Source organism: Hyla sarda, chromosome 1 (genome assembly GCF_029499605.1).
Source record: "Hyla sarda isolate aHylSar1 chromosome 1, aHylSar1.hap1, whole genome shotgun sequence".
Lineage (NCBI taxonomy): Eukaryota > Metazoa > Chordata > Amphibia > Anura > Hylidae > Hyla > Hyla sarda.
In genome coordinates this window covers 385,529,539-385,551,150 of record NC_079189.1, presented here as the reverse complement: position 1 = coordinate 385,551,150, position 21,612 = coordinate 385,529,539, and the positions used below count along the sequence as shown (strand labels likewise).

General features: G+C 43.8%; 1 protein-coding gene across 3 annotated transcripts in view; it reads left to right on the top strand.

The window, feature by feature from the left end:
* The first annotated feature begins 4,299 nt into the window (after nucleotides 1-4,299).
* Nucleotides 4,300-21,612, top strand: part of LOC130308055 (teratocarcinoma-derived growth factor-like) — a 37,275-nt gene continuing 19,962 nt past the window's right edge. Inside the window, exon 1 of one of the 3 annotated variants that reach the window (XM_056552219.1) lies at nucleotides 4,300-4,363. In XM_056552219.1, the coding sequence (XP_056408194.1) occupies nucleotides 4,341-4,363 (23 nt within the window). In that variant the 5' untranslated portion in view covers nucleotides 4,300-4,340. Of the gene's footprint in view, nucleotides 4,364-20,445; nucleotides 20,513-21,238; nucleotides 21,345-21,612 lie in introns of those variants that run through there. The other 2 variants (XM_056552215.1, XM_056552214.1) reach the window with 2 other exon arrangements.

Here is a 21,612-nt window from a genome sequence, read left to right as displayed (position 1 = left end):
ACTGGATATGTGAAATTGCTACATGATGATGTGTTTCCCTCTTTATGCACTGAAGCTGGCACGTTCCCTGAGTTTTTCCAGCAAGATGGTGCACCACCACATTATGGGTGTCAGGTCCGAGCATTCCTAGATGAACTGTTTCCTGGAAAGTGGATTGGTCGTCGTGGGCCAGTTGAATGGTCCCCAAGGTCTCCCGATCTGACCCCCTTCGACTTTTATCTTTGGGGTCATCTGAAGGCAATTGTCTATGCTGTGAAGATACGAGATGTGCAGCACCTGAAACTACGGACACTAGGCCTGTGCAAGCATTTATCCTGCGGTGTTGCTACCAGTGTGTGAAGAGTGGGAGAAGAGGGTTGCATTGACAATCCAACACAATGGGCAGCACATTGAACACATTTCATAAGTGGTGAAATTCCCAATAAGTTTGAGGTGTCACATGACCCTCTTCCTATTGAAAAAACTAAAGTTGGATTAAAAATGGCCGACTTCAAAATGGCAGCCATGGTCACCACCCATCTTGAAAAGTCCCCCCCCCCTCACATATACTGATGTGCCACAAACAGGAAATTGATATCACCAACCATTCCCATTTTATTAAGGTGGATCCATATAAATGGCCCACCCTGTACACCCCTCAAGGAATGTAACAAGGGGTACATTGAGTCTTTACACCCCACAGGTGAGTGACGAACTTTCGTTAAAGTGGGACATGAAAATGAAAAATTTGATTTTAAAACTCTAAAATGCTGTTGTTACCCCAAACTTTTCATTTTCACAAGGGGTAATACGAGAAAATGCCCCCCAAAATTTGTAACCCCATTTCTCTCGAGTAAGGAAATACCTCATATGTGGATGTAAAGTGCTCTGTGGGCGCACTAGAGGGCTCAGAAGGGAAGGAGAAACATTGGGCTTTTGGAAAGCGAATTTTGCTGAAATGGTATTTGGGGGGCATGTCACATTTAGGAAGCCCCATGATGCCAGAAAAGTAAAAAAAACAAAAAAAAAAAACAAACAAACACATGGCACTCTATTTTGGAAACTACACCCCTCAATGAACATAGCAAGGGGTACAGTGAGCCTTAATACCCCACAGGTGATTGACGAACCTCTGTTAAAATGGGACCTAAAAATATATAATTTTTTCAATAAAATGCTGGTGTTACCCCAAATTTTTCATTTCACAATATAGGGGTAATAGGAGAAAAAGCCCCCAAAAATTTGTAACCCCATCTCTACTGAGTATGGAAATATCTCATATGTGGTTATAAAGTGCTCTGCAAGCGAACTACAATGCTCAGAAGAGAAGGAGCGCCATTGGGCTTTTGGTGAGAGAATTTGGTTGGAATAGAAGTCGAGGGCCATGTGCGTTTACAAAGCCCCCCGTGGTGCAAGAACAGTGGACCCCCCATGTGACCCCATTTTGGAAACTACACCCCTCACAGAATGTAATAAGAGGTGCAGTGAGCATTTACACCCCACTGGCGTTTGACAGATCTTTGGAACAGTGGGCTGTGCAAATGAAAAATAAAATTTTTCCTTTTTACGGACGACTGTTCAAAAAATCTGTCAGACACCAATGGGGTTCAAATGCTCACTGCACCCTTTGTTACATTACAAAGGGGGTGTATTTTCCAAAGTGGGGTCACATGTGGGGGGGGGGTCCACTGTTCTGGCACCATGGGGGCTTTGTAAACACACATGGCCTTCAATTCCGCCTAATTCTCTATCCAAATGCCCAATGGCACTCCTTCTCTTCTGAGCATTGTAGTTCGCCCGCAGAGCACTTATCCACATATGGGGTATTTCCTTACTCAGAAGAAATGGGGTTACAAATTTTGGCGGCTTTTTTTCCAATTACCCCTTGTGAAAATGAAAAAAATTGGGGTAACGTCAGCATTTCAGGAAAAAAAACTAATTTTTAACTTTCATGTCCAAATTTAACGAAAATTTGTCAAAAGAGCTGTGGGGTGTTAAGGCTCACTATACCCCTTGTTACGTTCCTTGAGGGGTGAAGTTTCCAAAATGGGGTCACATGGGGGTGTTTTTCTTTTGCGTACATCAGAACTGCTGTAACTATCAGCCACCTCTGTGCAAATCACCAATTTAGGCCTCAAATGTACATGGCACTCTCTTACTCCTGAGCCTTGTTGTGCGCCCGCAGAGCATTTCTCGTCCACATATGGGGTATTTCCGTACCAAACCTTCAGCTGTTGAGAAAAAAAAAAAAAACTCCCAGAATGCACTGGCAGACCGTACATGCTGGGAGTTGTAGTTTTGCAACAGCTGTAGGCACACTGGTGGGGAACCACTGAGTTAGGAAACAGACTCTAGCTCAGTGATTCCAACCTGTGGGCCTCCAGCTGTTGCAAAACTACACCTCCCAGCATGTACGGTCAGTGCATTCTGGGAGTTGTAGTTTTGCAACAGCTAGAGGCACACGGGTTGGAATCACTGAGTTAGGAAACAGACTCAAACTCAGTGTTTCCCAACCAGTGTGCCTCCAGCTGTTGCAAAACTACAACTCCCAGCATGCACTGACAGCTGAAAGGCATGCTAGGAGTTGTAGTCCTGCAACAACTGGGAAAGAACAGTTTGGAGACCGCTAAGTAGTGGTCTCCAAACTGTAGCCCCCCCTGCAAAACTAAAACTCCCAGCATGCCCAGACTGTCCTGGCATTCTGGGAGTTGTAGTTCGGCAACATCTGAAGGGCCAGATGTTGCAGCACTACAATGCCCAGCATGTCTGTGCATGCTGGGAATTGTAGTTTTGCATCATCTAGAGGGCTACCGTTTGGAAACCACTGTATAGTGGTCTCCAAACTGTGCCCCTTCAGATGATGCAAAACTACAACTCCCAGCATGCCAAGACTGTCCAGGCATGCTGGGAGTTGTAGCTCTGCAACATTTGGAAACCACTGCACAGTGGTCTCCAATCTGTGGCCCTCCAGATGTTGAATAACTGCAATTCCCAGGTCTCAGGACCCCCCTAGGGATACCCCCCTTATAGATATCAGCAGTCAACCCGATCCTCCGTCCTTAAATACCGGGACACGAGGGCGTATCTATACGCCCTCTGTCCCCAACAGGTTAAATAAGACTCCCCCCCCCCCCCCCCCACAAAAAAAAAGAGAAAGAAAAAAAGAAAGTACAGCCATTTCTGTGATTTTTACACTTATTTTATTTTACTTATATTTTATTTTATTTATTTTTTTATGTAAAATGGACTCGCACCCCTTTAAAGAGGTCATGTAAAACATGAAATTTACATAGCTATGCCCACTTTTGCAAAACTGGTGTGAGTTACTAGTGTAAACCTTGGATAAGTCTCATGTAAAAAAAAAAAAAAAAAATCTAATAAAAAAAAATTTGCGCCAAAACGCAAACATTTTAATGAGAAATGTCTTCAATATGGCCCCCAGTGGGTTTAGTCTTGGCATTTTTTACCCCTGCATTTTTATCATGTGATCGTCTGACTGAAGGATTTTTATTGAAAAAAAGAAAAAAAAAAAAAAAAACACCAGAAAAAGGACAAGGCTAAGCCCACTTTTATGGCAAATGTTTTTTTTTTTTTTTTTTTTTTTTTGTGGCTCCCATAGACTTCTATAGAGAAAAATGCGGAGATTTTGTCCAAAATAGGTCTCAATATACTGTTATTTTGAAAAACTGCCAATGAGCCCCAAACTGCAGAAAAACATCACAGATAAGTGGAAAAAAATGCCAAATATATATTGCGTTTCATAAATCACTATTGACTTTTACCAAATATCAGACCATGGCCTTTTTTTAAACATAAAAACGCTATGTGGAATTTTTTTATTTATTTATTTTTTACATTTTTGCAATAAATCAAAATAAAAACTTAGTATCAAAAGCGGTTTTCAATATATTATATAAAACCAAAATCTGAACAAAAGATAAAGAAAAGAAAAGAATGTTGCCTCTACCTGTTTCTATTCAATATCTATTTATTCAGAAAAACTGGATCATGTGAACAAGGCCTCGAGGTCGCTGAACCTTGCTCTTGGATTCATTCTCAGGTGCTTATTCTTCAGCATCTAACTAAGAAATCTTTCCTGCTATATACTTCAGAACAATATCATCATGCTCATGAGCCGCTCCAGGAATTTCGCCTGTGTCTGTTTAGTGAACACCCAGGTTTTATGTGAAGAAATCCCTTCATTTGCACAATCCTTCGGTTTCCTGGGTGTGCCCTGAAGTGAAGAACAGTGGGAATGAATGTGAATGTCTCATTAATTGATATGCGGCTTCAGGCCAGAGAGACCCCTTTATTTATCAGCTACGTGGTGCGGCTGAACTTCACATTAGCAGTGGACTCGGATGGAAAGGATGAGCTTTAACAGGTAAGTTTTCATTTGACATAAGTTACATTTATCCAACAGTCTATGACTTTACATATATGGATCAAATGGAACAATTAAAACTTTATAAATCCAAAATATTTACTTTTAGTTGTTGGTCTAGATCAGTCTAGATAAAACCAGTGTGCCTCCGGTTGTTGCAAAACTACAACTCCCAGTATGCTGCCGTTGGCTGTCCGGGCATGCTGGGAGTTGTAGTTTTGCAACAGCCAGAGGCACACTGGATGGAAAACTCTGATCTAGTATAAAACATAAATTTATGAGAATAATCTAAATAATCTGTTCCTTAAACTAAATTCCCAGTTGCTTCCCCCCTGCGTTTTTATCATGACAAGCCTTTCTGTGATTACTTCCTCATGTGATTCTATTTATTGACCAAATAAGGGGGTGGGGGAAGCCATCAAAAATGCCAGAGTTAAACCCACATGGCATTCTTAATGGTGTTTTTTTTTATTTTTATTTTTTTGCCACCATAGACTTCTATGGCTTTATAAATTATATCTATGGCATAATATAAATCCCTATTGACTTTCAACTAACATCTAGTCGTGGTGTCCCCCTCCAGGATAAAACAAAAATAAAAATACAGAAACCCAGAACCTGCTGTCTTGTACAGTTTTATTCATTTTTCTTTTTCCCCATACCAAAAACCGTAGGCTACCACGGTTTTTGGTCCAGGTAAAAAACCATATTGGAACTGTTTTTTTTTTTTTTAACATGGAAGTCAATGGGAACCGTAGAGAACCCTATGGCCCAGATTTATCAAAGAATGTCTACGGTAGAGCTATTTTCCCACATTTATTTGGGTGGTGGCTATGACCATCGTGCATCTTATTTATCATGTAGGTGCAGCAGGATGATGAATTTTGCGCAGCTCTGCTGTGGTGGGAAAAGCTCTACCACATACACTTTTTCTAGACGCTTGCGAGGGAGGGAAGTAGACACTTTCCCAGGTCCTGAATATGGAAGGTTAGGAGTTTTTACTTACTGCCGGGACATTTTTACTTGCATTTTAGATGCTACAATCAAATTTGATTGCGGTGTCTAAGGGGTTAAAGCTGGGTATCACCGTGATCAGTGATGTCTGGCATTAGAGATGGGTCATGGTGGCAGATACCCGCCAGGACCACCCAGCTGTGACCTGGGCTCAGCTCCTGAGCACGTGTCATAGAAGGGGAGTGGGATGCTGTCGTCCACAAGAGGTGAAAGGTTGAATTGCGGAAGGTAGAAGTGATTCTCATGCCTACTGGTAGGTGGTGTACATTTGCGCCTAAAATAGTACCTTTGCGCACAAAATAGCGACTTTTGACAAAAGTCACAAATGATAAATACGTGACCACTGCATGGTCAAAAAGAAAAAGTTCTACGGGTAGCCAAAAAGAATGAAACTGTCCACATCAAAAGACGCAAGTGGGTACATTCACACAAGCGGATTTACAGCGGATTTTACGCTGCAGATCCGCTGGTGAAGGCCCGCTCTATGCTGTCTTTACATGTGCCTGCTCGTAGCGGCAATACGCCACGATGAGCAGACACACTGCAGCATTGTTCGCGGCATACTCGCACATCGTGGCCGCTCTCCTCTGCTCTGAGCTAGGCAATGAGCTCCCGCGATGTGCGAGTATACAGCGACTCGCACATCGCAGTGTGTCTGCTCATAGCAGCGTATTGCCTCTACGAGCAGGCACATGTAAAGACAGCATAGAGCGGGCCTTCACCACTGTGTGAACGTACCCTAAAAGTCGCTAAATATGCTGCTTGTGCCTAAACTGCTCCAAAACATAGACAAAAAAAAATACTCTAAAAGCAATGATAAATCTCCCCGATTTTTGACTTTGCACAGTTTTTTTTTTTTCTTGGAATTTCAATCAAACAAATGAAACTTTATTCATAATGGAGTGAAAAGTTAAAAATGTATAAGTTTTTTTTTCTTAAAAAACTGATGCATTCGGACATCATTTTTTAAACCATATACGGTTATTGACCGTATACGGGTTAAAATTTGTACTTCCGTTTAGTATGGTTTTGAAGAATCTGTTTTTCATCAAAAACCTGATGTGGTAACTGTATTGCAAAAACGTGGTGTGAATGCAGCTTTAGATATATATTCTTCAGTATCCTGCCAACACCTACTGTTAATGGGAATAGCAAACCCCATTCACTTCTATGGCCAAACTGAGTCACCCCTATGATCTTTGGGACAAATGTTCTATATACAAGACTCATGACGGGGGCTGTTGCGCTTTTGAGATAGCACATACGTCTTGAACGGAGTCATTAGGGGTGAAGCCGTTCTGCCCTAGAAATGAATGGGTCTACTGATTAATGGGGGCAAAAACTCGAGTGAGGGTTTATAACCCTCCCTTCCAATGCTCTACACATTTTTTTCTATAAAAAGTCAGTACTGATACACAGAAATCATGGGTACATGGCCTTGTAAGGTTTTGACATGGTTGTTGCTGTTTTATTTTATGAAATGGCAGGAAAACTTTTTCTTGTTGTTTTGATGTGAAAATGCGACAATGGAAAATACTTAAGGTCAAGTTAACTTAACACTCGCAGTACATTTTAGGCTATGTTCACACATACTATGTTGATCAGTATTTAAAGGGGTACTCAGAGCTGTATATAGCTCCTTTTGCTCCTGAGGCAGGAACAGAAAATCCCCCCCCCCTTTGGCTTGGGGCACCCCTTGGGAAAAAAAATTGTGGGACACCCTTACTGAAATTTTTTTATATGGTGGCTATATGGTGGCTATATGTAAGTAGGTAGGTAGCTTGGCCCTGGTTTCACCCCTTTTACAGGTGTAGAGGACTACAGGGGTGAATAGGTGTAGAGAAATGGCAGTGGGGTGTACATGGGTGACAGTGAGGTGAACAGAAGTGACAGAGTGGTGTATATGGGTGACAGAGGGGTGTGCTTGGGAGACATAGGGGAAACAGATGGGGTGCATATGGGTGTCAGGGGTGTAGAGATGAGATAGAGGGGTGTACATGGGTGACAGAAGGTCGTACAGGGGTAACGGGTGTAAAGGTATGACAGGGATGACAAAGGGGGGGTAGAGAGATGTACAGGGGTGACAGAGGAATGTACAGGGGTGACAAGGGGTGTAGAGGGGTGACAGAAGGGAGGGGGTGCAGTACCTGAAGCTGAGTAGGCCTCTGTCAGCCCCGTCCCTGCTCCTTCCCTCCATCCACATCATTCTGCTGAGGGACTAAGGAGAATCCAGAGTCCAGAGCTGCTCCACAGGAGAGGGAGGATACACGAGGATTGGAGCTGCAGCATCACCTGTCCTGGCACTGCACACAGACTTCCCTCCTGGCCTGCATGCCTGTAACTCACAGATGTGCAGGCCTAGGCAGGAAAATAAAAACATTTTAGCACCATATTTTCCATCAGAGTGTCCTGGCACCCCGGTTGGGAGTCAATGCCCTAGTGTAATATGTGCTGACTACCTGTGCAAGCAGGTGCAGTGGCCAGGGCCCTGGCCGCTGCACCCCTTTGCAACATCGCACTTGAGGCGATTGCCTCACTCGCCTCATGGGAGCTACAGCCTTGGGGGTACTCTGGATAGGGGATAAGATGTCTAACAGCAAAGGATAGGGGATAAGATGTCTGATCGCGGGGGCCCCGCCGCAATGTGATGTCACGGCCCTGTCCCCTTGTGACATCACGTCCGCCCCCCTCAATGCAAGTCTATGGAAGGGGCGTTACGACCCCTCCCATAGACTTGTATTGAGGGGGCAGGGCATGACATCACAGCGGTGGGCCGTGATGCCACGATGCCTCATCCCCTGCACCGCCCGTCATCAGCCTCAGAGATAACTTAGCTCCGGGCTGCTGCATAGACATAGGGGAGAAGATGTCTAACAGCAGAGTACCCCTTTAAGACAAAACCAGGAATGATCTCAAAACACAGAAGAGGTGCAAATCTTTCCATTATAGTTTTTCTCTGTGTTGGTTCCACTCCAGATGTTGTCTAGAAATACTCACCTAAATACTGTGTGTAAACATAGCCTTAGGGCTCGTTCACACAATCGCTCATTCATGTGGGTTTCTTTTCAAACTAGCAGCAGATCTCCCACTGCAAGTTTGAAAAGGGCGGGGTCCCACTCAAATTTTTGCCAGCGGAATCTCTGCTGTTGAAAATCTGCTGCAGACTTAAATGGATAAGCAGAAAATCCTCAGTAGAGGCAGATTTGCAGATTTTCCTTCATACCCATTAAGGGTGCATTCACATGTGCATATTTTTGCTGCAGATCTTGCTGCTGCAGATTTTGCTGCCCATTGACTTTAATGGGCAGCAAAATCTGCAGAAGCAAATCTGCAGCAGATCTGCAGCAAAAATGCGCACATGTGAACGCACCCTAAAGGGGTAATCTGCCCCTTGATAACTTATCCCCCTATCCAAAGTGGCGGGATTTCCCTGCTGCACCCAGTGTTCGTTTAGAGCATCGGGTGCAACGCCGGAGGCTTGTGACATCACAGCCATGTGCCGCTCATGACATCATGACCACGCCCCCTCAATGCAAGTCAAAGGGGGCCCATAGACTTGCATTGAGGGGACATGGCCGTGACGTCACAAGCGTGGTGTGATGTCACGAGCCTCCGCCCCTCATCGCCAGTCATCTGGCACGGAGCAAAGTTCGCTCCATGCACCAGATGTCTGGAGTGCCGCAGCCAAGATTGTGGGGGTCCCCAGTGGCGGGACCTCCGTGATCAGACATCTTATTTCCTATCCCAGTGTTTCCCAACCAGGGTGCCTCCAGATGTTGCAAAACTAAAACTCCCAGCATGCCTGGACAGCCTACGGCTGTCCAGGCATGCTGGGAGTTGTAGTTTTGCAACACCTGGAGGCACCTTGAATGGGAAACACTTCCCTATCCTTCGTATAGGAGTTAAGATTTCTAGGGGTGAAGTATCATTTTAACCTCTTAAGGACTCAGGGCATACCTGTACGCCCTGAGCCCAGTCCCTGTGTTTAAAACGGGGTCACGCCAGGTCGGTCCCTGCTGCTATTCATAGCCGGGACCCTGGGCTAACAGCGCGCTGCACAACGATCAGCTATTAACCCTTCAGTCTGAAAGTGAAAGTAAACGCTTCCCGGCAGCTCAGTCGGGCTGATCGGGACATCGCAATAAAATTGCAATGTTCCAATCAGCTAGGACGCAAGCGGAGGTCCCCTTACCTGTCTCTGTGGCGTCCGATCGGGGTTTGATTTCTCCAAGCTTGAGCTACAGGCTTGAGCAATTGAGCCCCTATCTCGCTGATCCATGCAAAGATATGGCTTTGCAGGGATCAGCATAAGAGATCAGTGTGTGCAGTGTTATAGGTCCTTATGGGAGCTATAGCACTGCAAAAAAAAAGTGAAAAAAAAAAGTGAAAAAAATAAGTTAACAAACGTTTCCCTAATAAAAGTTTGAATCACCCCCCCTTTTTCCCATAAAAAAAATAAAGATATGTGGTATCGCCGTGTACGGAAATGTCCGAACTATAAAAATATATTGTTAATTAAATTGCACGGTCAATGGAGTACGTGCAAAAAAATTCCAAAGTCCAAAATAGCTTATTTTTGGTCACTTTTTATATCATGAAAAAATGAATAAAAAGCGATCAAAAAGTCTGATCAATACAAAAATGGTACCGATAAAAACTTTATAACACGGCGCAAAAAATGAGTCCTCATACCGGCCCATATGCGGAAAAATAAAAAAGTTATAGGGGTTAGAAGATGAGAATTTTTAACATATAAATTTTCCTGCATATGGTTATGATTTTTTTTCCGAAGTACGACAATATCCAACCTTTATAAGTAGGGTACCATTTTTACCGAATGGACTTACAGAATATAGATAAGGTGTTATTTTTACCGAAAAATGCACTGCGTCGAAACGGAAGCCCCCAAAAGTTAAAAAATGTAATTTTTTCTTCAATTTTGTCGCACAATGAATTTTTTTTCCGTGGATCTTTTGGTAAAATGACTAATGTCACTGCAAAGTAGAATTGGTGGCGCAAAGAATAAGCCATCATATGGAATTTTATGTGAAAATTTTTAACCCTTTCAGGACGGAGCTCATTTTGGCCTTAAGGACCGGAGCGTTTTTTGCACATCTGACCACTGTCACTTTAAACATTAATAACTCTGGAATGCTTTTAGTTATCATTCTGATTCCGAGATTGTTTTTTCGTGACATATTCTACTTTAACATAGTGGTAAATTTTTGTCGATACTTGCATCATTTCTTGGTGAAAAATCCGTAAATTTGATGAAAAATTTGAAAATTTTGCATTTTTCTAACTTTGAAGCTCTCTGCTTGTAAGGAAAATGGATATTACGAATACATTTTTTTTGGGGTTCACATATACAATATGTCTACTTTATGTTTGCATCATAAAATTGATGTGTTTTTACTTTTGGAAGACACCAGAGGGCTTCAACGGTCAGCAGCAATTTTCCGATTTTTCACAAAATTTTCAAACTCAGTATTTTTCAGGGACCAGTTCAGGTTTGAAGCGGATTTGAAGGGTCTTCATATTAGAAATACCCCATAAATGACCCCATTATAAAAACTACACCCCCAAAAGTATTCAAAATGACATTCAGTCAGCGTTTTAACCCTTTAGGTGTTTCACAGGAATAGAAGCAAAGTGAAGGAGAAAATTCACAATCTTCATTTTTTACACTCACATGTTCTTGCAGACCCAATTTTTGAATTTTTACAAGGGGTAAAAGGACAAAATTTTTACTTGTATTTGTAGCCCAATTTCTCTCGAGTAAGGACATACCTCATATGTCTATGGAAAGTGTTCGGCGGGCACAGTAGAGGGCTCAGAAGGGAAGGAGCGACAAGGGGATTTTGGAGAGTACGTTTTTCTGAAATGGTTTTTGGGGGGCATGTTACCTTTAGGAAGCCCTTATGGTGCCAGAACAGCAAAAAAAAAAACACATGGCATACCATTTTGGAAACTATACCCCTCGGGGAATGTAACATGGGATAAAGTGAACCTTAATACCCCACAGGTGTTTCACGACTTTTGCAAATGTAAAAAAAAATAAAAAAATTTTACCTAAAATGCTTGTTTTCCCAAAAAAATTTTATTTTTAAAAAGGGTAATAGCAGAAAATAGAAAACGGAAGATGTCCAGCACCAGGAAGGCAGGTAAAAACTTGTTTATTGAGGTACAAAAGTAACAAACAGCATATCAAGGAGCGTAGAGCCTACGCTTTTCAGGCTGAAGAGCCCTTAGTCATGGCATAAAAACTTTACAGCACTGTGTTCTTTTATAGTAAAATGCATTAGAATCACATGATCTGAGCAGCAAAGTAGTGGATCATCTAAAAAATGCGGCATGGAGTTAATCACAAACCAATAAGATTATGATACATCTATAGAGATGGCGTACAATACACAGGTATATAGGGTAACCACAAGATTCAATTGCACTGGTACTTATATTATCATGAGCAATATTGAGATCTGGCTAAATAGATGGACCGTATTTACTGATTACTTCTGTTATTAAAACGTTAGTATAAGGTCTTGTCTCAAATTTAACCCTTGTGGTTCTCTCGTGCCTAGCATGAATATCCAGAATGATTCCCTATTGAGAACCATTCTTCTTAAGTCCCCACCCCGTCTCGGTTTCCTAACCTTTTCTATGCCCATGATTTGTAATGTATTCATGTTGCCTCCATGAACATCCCTAAAATGCCTGGACAACGCAGAAATATTACTATTAAAAGACAAAGTATTTTTTGCATCAGATATGTGCCTGCGTATCCTAGTTTTCAGGGAGTTCATGGTACAACCAACATACTGGCATTGGCATGTTGTGCAGGACGCTAGATAAACTACATTTTTTGTATTACAATTTACATAATCCCTCAAAACTAAAGTTTTGGTATTTGAATATGATTTAAATTCCTTATTGACCTGCATGTAACTGCAAGTGAGGCAGACATTGTGCCCACACTTCCAGTTACCCGCATGAAGCAACCAATTCGTACCAGTATGTTTGTTATCAGTACTGCTAAACATACTGGGTGATAGGATAGATCCCAAAGAGGGACCTCTTTTGGACACCATCTTGAAATTGTCCTGTAAAAGATTATACAAAACAGTGTCTTGATGCAATATAGGTAAATTCTTTTCAATGATATTCCTAATTTTATGAAATTGTTTGCTGTACTGTGTGATGAAGAAAGGGGGATGAGCCCTATCCTGTCTCGTTGTAGAATCCTTATCTTTGGTACCATGTGCAATAAGATCCCGTCTATCTAGTTTGGTCGCTCTATTTCTTGCCTTATTGAGTGTCTCCGGGTGATATCCTCTTTCCCGTAATCTGTTAAAGAGTAGGTCCGATTCATGTATAAATGTTTCTTGTTTGCTACAATTGCGTCTTAATCTGCACCATTCCCCATAGGGGATGTTGCGGAGAACATGTTGGGGATGGCATGATGTGGCTTGTAGTATAGAATTCCCTGTATTCTCCTTTCTATAGGGGGCCGCCACAATCCTATTATTATCCACAGAGAAACATACATCCAAGAAGGGTATGCTTTCCTGTGAAAAATTGTAGGTGAAGGAAAGGTTCAGTTTGTTATCATTAATGTATTGTACAAACTCTTTAAACTCCAATTCCGAGCCTTCCCACACGAAAATGAGATCATCAATATATCTCCCCATCCATTTGATCTGTTTTTGGTATGGATTACTGTTTGAGAAAATCACCTCCTCTTCCCACTGACTCATAAAAATATTGGCAAAGGATAGGGAGTATTTCGCCCCCATCGATGCTCCCCTGGTTTGAAGAAAAAAAAGAGATATATTGATGATCTCATTTTCGTGTGGGAAGGCTCGGAATTGGAGTTTAAAGAGTTTGTACAATACATTAATGATAACAAACTGAACCTTTCCTTCACCTACAATTTTTCACAGGAAAGCATACCCTTCTTGGATGTATGTTTCTCTGTGGATAATAATAGGATTGTGGCGGCCCCCTATAGAAAGGAGAATACAGGGAATTCTATACTACAAGCCACATCATGCCATCCCCAACATGTTCTCCGCAACATCCCCTATGGGGAATGGTGCAGATTAAGACGCAATTGTAGCAAACAAGAAACATTTATACATGAATCGGACCTACTCTTTAACAGATTACGGGAAAGAGGATATCACCCGGAGACACTCAATAAGGCAAGAAATAGAGCGACCAAACTAGATAGACGGGATCTTATTGCACATGGTACCAAAGATAAGGATTCTACAACGAGACAGGATAGGGCTCATCCCCCTTTCTTCATCACACAGTACAGCAAACAATTTCATAAAATTAGGAATATCATTGAAAAGAATTTACCTATATTGCATCAAGACACTGTTTTGTATAATCTTTTACAGGACAATTTCAAGATGGTGTCCAAAAGAGGTCCCTCTTTGGGATCTATCCTATCACCCAGTATGTTTAGCAGTACTGATAACAAACATACTGGTACGAATTGGTTGCTTCATGCAGGTAACTGGAAGTGTGGGCACAATGTCTGCCTCACTTGCAGTTACATGCAGGTCAATAAGGAATTTAAATCATATTCAAATACCAAAACTTTAGTTTTGAGGGATTATGTAAATTGTAATACAAAAAATGTAGTTTATCTAGCGTCCTGCACAACATGCCAATGCCAGTATGTTGGTTGTACCATGAACTCCCTGAAAACTAGGATACGCAGGCACATATCTGATGCAAAAAATACTTTGTCTTTTAATAGTAATATTTCTGCGTTGTCCAGGCATTTTAGGGATGTTCATGGAGGCAACATGAATACATTACAAATCATGGGCATAGAAAAGGTTAGGAAACCGAGACGGGGTGGGGACTTAAGAAGAATGGTTCTCAATAGGGAATCATTCTGGATATTCATGCTAGGCACGAGAGAACCACAAGGGTTAAATTTGAGACAAGACCTTATACTAACGTTTTAATAACAGAAGTAATCAGTAAATACGGTCCATCTATTTAGCCAGATCTCAATATTGCTCATGATAATATAAGTACCAGTGCAATTGAATCTTGTGGTTACCCTATATACCTGTGTATTGTACGCCATCTCTATAGATGTATCATAATCTTATTGGTTTGTGATTAACTCCATGCCGCATTTTTTAGATGATCCACTACTTTGCTGCTCAGATCATGTGATTCTAATGCATATTACTATAAAAGAACACAGTGCTGTAAAGTTTTTATGCCATGACTAAGGGCTCTTCAGCCTGAAACGCGTAGGCTCTACGCTCCTTGATATGCTGTTTGTTACTTTTGTACCTCAATAAACAAGTTTTTACCTGCCTTCCTGGTGCTGGACATCTTCCGTTTTCTACTATTGCACGTGGAAGGGAACGCCACCCTGCCGGTCTGCAGCACGGAAGCCGGGTTACGGGGATAGAGCAGTACCTGTTACATTAATAGCAGAAAATACCCCTAAAAATTTGAAGCCCAATTTCTCCCGATTCAGAAAACACCCCATATGGGGGTGAAAAGTGCTCTGCTGGCGCACTACAGGTCTCGGAAGAGAAGGAGTCACATTTGGCTTTTTGAACGCAAATTTTTCTCTGGGGGCATGCCGCATTTAGGAAGCCCCTATGGTGCCAGGACAGCAAAAAAAAACCCACATGGCATACCATTTTGGAAACTAGACCCCTCGGGGAACGTAACAAGGGGTTAAGTGAACCTTTATACCCCACAGGTGTTTCACGACTTTTGCATATGTAAAAAAAAAAATTTTTTTTTTACCTAAAATGCTTGTTTTCCCAAAAATTTTACATTTTTAAAAAGGGTAAAAGCAGAAAATACCCCCCAAAATTTGTAACACAATTTCTCCCGAGTACGGCGATACCCCATATGTGACCCTAAACTGTTGCCTTGAAATACGACAGGGCTCCAAAGTGAGAGCGCCATGCGCATTTGAGGCCTAAATTAGGGATTGCATAGGGGTGGACATAGGGGTATTCTACACCAGTGATTCCCAAACAGGGTGCCTCCAGCTGTTGCAAAACTCCCAGCATGCCTGGACAGTCAACGGCTGTCCGACAATACTGGGAGTTGTTTTGCAACAGCTGGAGGCTCCGTTCTGGAAACAGTGGCGTACCAGACGTTTTTCATTTTTATTGGGGAGGGGGGCTTTGTAGGGGTATGTGTATAAGTAGTGTTTTTTACTTTTTATTTTATTTTTTGTGGTAGTGTAGTGTTTTTAGGGTACAGTCACACGGACGGGGGTTCACAGTAGTTTCTCGCTGGCAATTTGAGCTGCAGCAGAAAGTTTGCGGCAGCTCAAACTTGCAGCCAGATACTTACTGTAATCCTCCGCCCATGTGAGTGTACCCTGTACGTTCACATTGGGGGGGACATCCAGCTGTTGCATAACTACAACTCCCAGCATGCCCGTTGGCTGTCGGTGACTGCTGAGAGTTGCAGTTTTGCAACAGCTGTAGGCACACTGGTTATGTATCACTGAGTTTGTGACCTAACTCAGTGTTTCACAACCAGTGTGCCTCCAGCTGTTGCAAAACTACAACTCCCAGCATGTACGGTGCATGGTGTACGGTGACTGCTGAGAGTTGTAGTTTGCAACAGCTGGAGGCACACCGGTCGTGAAACACTGAGTTAGGTAAAAAAAAAACTCTGAGTTTCACAACCAGTGTGCCTTCAGCTGTTGCAAAACTACAACTCTCAGCAGTCACCGACAGCCAACGGGCATGCTGGGAGTTGTAGTTATGCAACCAGCAGATGCACCACTACAACTCCCAGCATGCACTTTAGCTGTTTGTGCAAGCTGGGAGTTGTAGTTATACAACAGCTGAAGGTACACTTTTCCATAGAAAGAATGTGCCTCCAGCTGTTGCAAAACCATAAGTCCCAGCATGCCCATAAGGGAATGCTGGGAGTTGTGGTGGTCTGCCTCCTGCTGTTGCATAACTACAGCTCCCAGCATGCCCTTTTTGCATGCTGTGAGCTGTTGCTAAGCAACAGAAGGAGGCTGTCACTCACCTCCAACGATCCTCGCCGCACAGGTCAGTCCCTCGTCGTCTCCGCCGCCGCAGCTGCTCCTGGGGCCCCGATCCCAACAGAAGCGCCGGGGATCGGGGTCCCCAGCACCCGGGGTGCACGTCCCGCACCCGCTCACGTCCTCCAGAAGAGGGGCGGAGCGGGTTGCGGGAGTGACACCCGCAGCAGGCGCCCTGATTGGTCGGCCGGTAATCCGGCCGACGAATCAGGGCGATCGTGAGGTGGCACCAGTGCCACCTCACCCCTGCAGGCTCTGGCTGTTCGGGGCCGTCAGAGACGGCCCCGAACAGCCAGAAATTCCGGGTCACCGGGTCACTGGAGACCCGATTGACCCGGAATCGCCGCAGATCGCTGGACTGAATTGTCCAGCGATCTGCGGCGATCGCCGACATGGGGGGACATAATGACCCCCCTGGGCGATATGCCGGGATGCCTGCTGAACGATTTCAGCAGGCATCTGGCTCCGGTCCCCAACCGGCTAGCGGTGGGGGCTGGAATTCCCACGGGCGTATGGATACGCCCTCGGTCCTTAAGGACTCGGGATGCAGGGCGTATCCATACGCCCTATGTCCTGAAGAGGTTAAGGGGTTGAGGTCAATTGTAGTAAAATCTACTGCATTTTTTATGCTATGGATCCACCACCGAAGGACCCCTACAGGGTGCCTCAGATGTGCTTGCTCAGAGTGGCAATACGCCGCTATGAGCAGACACACTGCGATGTGCAAGTCACTGCACATGAGCAGTATATTCACACTTTGTCTAGCTCAGGGAGCAGGGAGAAGCAGCCGCGATGTGTGCGAGTACACCGCGCATAAGCGGCAACTCGCACATCGCAGCAGTGTGTCTGCTTGTAGTGGCGTATTGCCGCTCCGAGCAGGCACATCTGAGCCACTAACCAGGCGTCCTTCGGCAGCGGATCCGCAGCGTAAAATATGCTGTGGATCTGTTCGTCTGAACGTACCCTTACAGTGCCATATAAGTAGACAGGGTTTGCAGAAAACTCTGTATAGAAATCAGAGGTATTGGGGATTTTAAAGTCACCCTTTTTTGGAAATTCTGGTATGTAAAGCAATTTTTTTTTTTTTCAGCGGTGAGATACGTATGGAATCTGTAGCACAATAACATGCAGATTTTGCTGTGCAATCAGTACATATTGGACCTGGTGTAAAGTGTCTTCATATACCGTACTTTAACCCCTTAAGGACCCAGACAATTTTCACTGTAGGACCCGGCCATTTTTTGAACATCTTATCACTTTCACTTTAAGCATTAATAACTCTGGGATGCTTTTACCTTTCATTCTGATTCCTAGATTGTTTTTTCGTGACATATTCTACTTTATGTTAGTGGTAAAATTTTGTCGATACTTGCATCATTTCTTAGAAAATTGAAAATTTTGCATTTTTTTTTTTACTTTGAAGCTCTCTGCTTATAAGGAAAATGAATATTCCAAATAAATTATATATTGATTCACATATACAACATGTCTACTTTATGATTGCATCATAATGTTGACATGTTTTTACTTTTGGAAGAGATCAGAGGGCTTCAAAGTTCAGCAGCAATTTTCCAATTTTTCACAAAATTTTCAAAATCTAAATTTTTCAGGGACCAGTTCTGTTTTGAAGTGGATTTGAAGGGCCTTCATATTGGAAATGCCCCACAAATGACCCCATTATAAAAACTGCACCCCTCAAAGTATTCAAAATGACATTCCAAAGGTTTATTAACCCTTTAGGTGTTTCACAGGAATAGCAGCAAATTGAAGGAGAAAATTCAAAATCTTCATTTTTTACACTGGCATGTTCTTGTAGACCCAGTTTTTGAATTTTTACAAGGGGTTAAAGGAGAGAAATCTTCCTAAAATGTGTAACCCAATTTCTTTCGAGTAAGGAAATACCTCATGTGTATGTCAAGTGTTCGGCAGGCGCAGTAGAGGGCTCAGAAGGGAAGGAGCGACAATGGGATTTTGGAGAGTCAGTTTTTCTGAAATGGTTTTTGTGGGGCATGTCGCATTTAGGAAGCCCCTATGGTGCCAGAACAGCAAAAAACTCCCACATGGCATACTATTTTGGAAACTACACCCCTCAAGGCATGTAACAAGGGGTCAACCCTACAGGTGTTTCACGACTTTTTGTTAAAGTTGGATGTGTAAATGATTTATTTATTTTTTTCCACAAAAATGCTAGTTTTCCCCAAAATTTTACATTTTTACTAGGGATAATAGGACAAAAAGCCCCCCAAAATTTGTAACCCCATCTCTTCTGAGTATGGAAATACCCCATGTGTGGACGTCAAGTGCTCTGCTGGTGCACTACAATGCTCAGAAGAGAAGGAGTCACATTTGAAAAGCAAATTTTGCTTAAATGGCTTTTGGAGGGCATGTCGCATTTAGGAAGCCCCTATGGTGCCAGAACAGCAAAGAAAAAAAAAACATGGCATACTATTTTAGAAACTACACCCCTCAAGGAACACAACAAGGGGTACAGTGAGCCTTAACACTTCATAGGTGTTTGACAACTTTTTGCTAAAGTCGGATGTGTAAATTAAAAAAAAATGTTTTTCACTAAAATGCTGGTTTTTCCCCATATTTTTACAAGGGGTAGTAGGAGAAAATGACCCCCAAAATTTGTAACCCCATTTCTTCTGAGTATGGAAATACCCAATGTGTGGATGTCAAGCAAGTGCTCTGCTTGCGCACTACAATGCTCAGAAGAGAAGGAGCACCATTGAGCTTTTGAAGACAGAATTTGGTTGGAATTGAAGTTGGGGGCCATGTGCGTTTACAAAGCCCCCCCGTGGTGCCAGAACAGTGGACCCCCCCCCCCACGTGACCCCATTTTGGAAACTACACCCCTCACAGAATTTAATAAGGGGTGCAGTGAGTATTTACACCCCACTGGCATTTGACAGATCTTTGGAACAGTGGGCTGTGCAAATGAAAAATTACATTTTTCATTTTCACGGACCACTGTTCCAAAAATCTGTCCGACACCTGTGGGGTGTAAATGCTCACTGTACCCCTTATTACATTACGTGAGGGGTGTAGTTTCCAAAATGGGGTCATATGTGGAGGGGCGGGGTCCATTGTTCTGGCTCTATGGGGGCTTTGTAAACACACGTTGCCTTCAATTCCAGACAAATTTTATCTTCAAAATCCCAATGGTGCTCCTTCTCTTCTGAGCATTATAGTGTGCCAGCAGAGCACTTTACATCCACATATAGGATATGTTCTTACTCAGAAGAAATTGGGTTACAAATTTTGGGGGGCTTTTTTTCCTATTTTTCCTTGTGAAAATGAAAAATTTTGGGTATTTGTGAAATTTTTTTTTTTTCATTTTTCCATCCAACTTTAATGAAAATTCGTCAAACACCTGTGGGGTGTTAAGGCTCACTATACCCCTTGTTACTTTCCGTGAGGGGTGTAGTTTCTAAAATGGGGTCACGTGTGGGTATTTCTTTTTTTGTGCTTATGGCAGAACCGCTGTAAAATCAGCCACCCCTGTGCAAATCATCAATTTAGGCTTCAAATGTAAATGGTACACTCTCACTGCTAAGCCTTGTTGTGTGTCCGCAGAGCATTTCACGCCCACATATGGGGTATTTCCGTACTCAGGAGAAATTGCTTTACAAATTTTGGGGGTCTTTATTTTCCTTTGAGGCAAATGGGGCGATCGCCTCAGGTGCACTGTTGCAAGGGGGAGCAGCGACCAGGGCTGCATTGGCCCTGGCTGCTGCACCTGCATGCACATGGAGTCCAGCACACATTAAACTGAGGCATTGATTCCCAACCGGGGTGCCAGGAAACTCTGGTGGGAAATATGGCACTAAAATATTTGATTTTCCTGCCCAGGCCTGCGCACATGTGAGTCACAGGCATGCAGGCCGGACGGGACGGAAGGCTGTGTGCAGTGCCGGGACGAGTGATGCTGCAGCTCCAATCCTTGTGTATCCTCCCTGTCCTGTGGAGCAGCTCTGGACTCTGGATTCTCCCTGGTCCCTCAGCAGATTGATGTGGATGGAGGGAAGGAGCAGGGGCGGCGCTGACAGAGGCCTACTCCACTTCAGGTAGTGCACCCCCACCCCTCTACACCCCTTGTCACCCCTGTACATCCCTCTGTCACCCCTTTACACCTCTCTACACCCCTTTGTCACCTTTTCACCCCTGTTACCCATGTACGCCCCTCTGTCACCCATGTACACCCCTCTACACCTGTCATCCATGTACACCCATCTATCACATCTCTACACCCCTCTGACACTCCTGTACACCCCTCTGACACCCCATCTGTTTCTAGGGCAGTAGCTTCCATAAGGCAACTGAGGCGATCGCCTCAGGCGTGCTGCTGCAAGGGGGTATATCAGCAAAGGATGTCCAGCACAGGGAGTCCAGGACACATTACATTTGGCAGTGATACCCAACCAGAGTGCCCCGGCAGGGGTGCCAGGACACTCCAGTGGGAAAGATGACACACAAATGTTGTTGACTTTTCCATCCCGGCCTGGGCCTGCAGCGCTGTAAGTGAGTCACAGGCATGCAGGCCGGCTGGAAGAGATGTGTGTGCGCACTCCTGGGATGGGATGCTGCAGCTCGGATTCCCATGTATCCCCCTTCACCTGTGAAGCAGCTGTGGACTCTGGATTCTCCCTGGGGGGAGATTTATCAAAACCTGTGCAGAGTAAAAGAGCCCAGTTGCCCATAGCAACCAGTCAGATTACTTCTTTCATTTTGCAGAGGCCTTGTTAAAAATGAAAGAAGCGATCTGATTGGTTGCTATGGACAACTGGGCAACATTTCCTCTGCACAGGTTTTGATAAATTCCCCCTGGTCCCTCAGCAGAATGATGTGGATGGAGGGAAGGAGCAGGGGCGGTGCTGACAGAGGCCAATTCAGCTTCAGGTAGTGCACCCCAACCCTTCTTTCACACCTGTCTCCTCTCATAACCTCTTTATAACCCCTGGACACCCCTCTATTATCCCGTACACCCCTGTAAACCCCTGTATCCCATGTACACCTCTCTGTCACTGTGTGTGGTAAGGCTGGAGGCATTGTGTGTGGGTGAGGCAGGAGGCATATGGGTAAGGCCGGAGGCATTGTGTGTGCTTGTGGGGGGGGGGGGGGGCGTAGGCATTGAAGTGAGGCTGGAAACATTGGGGGAGATTTATCA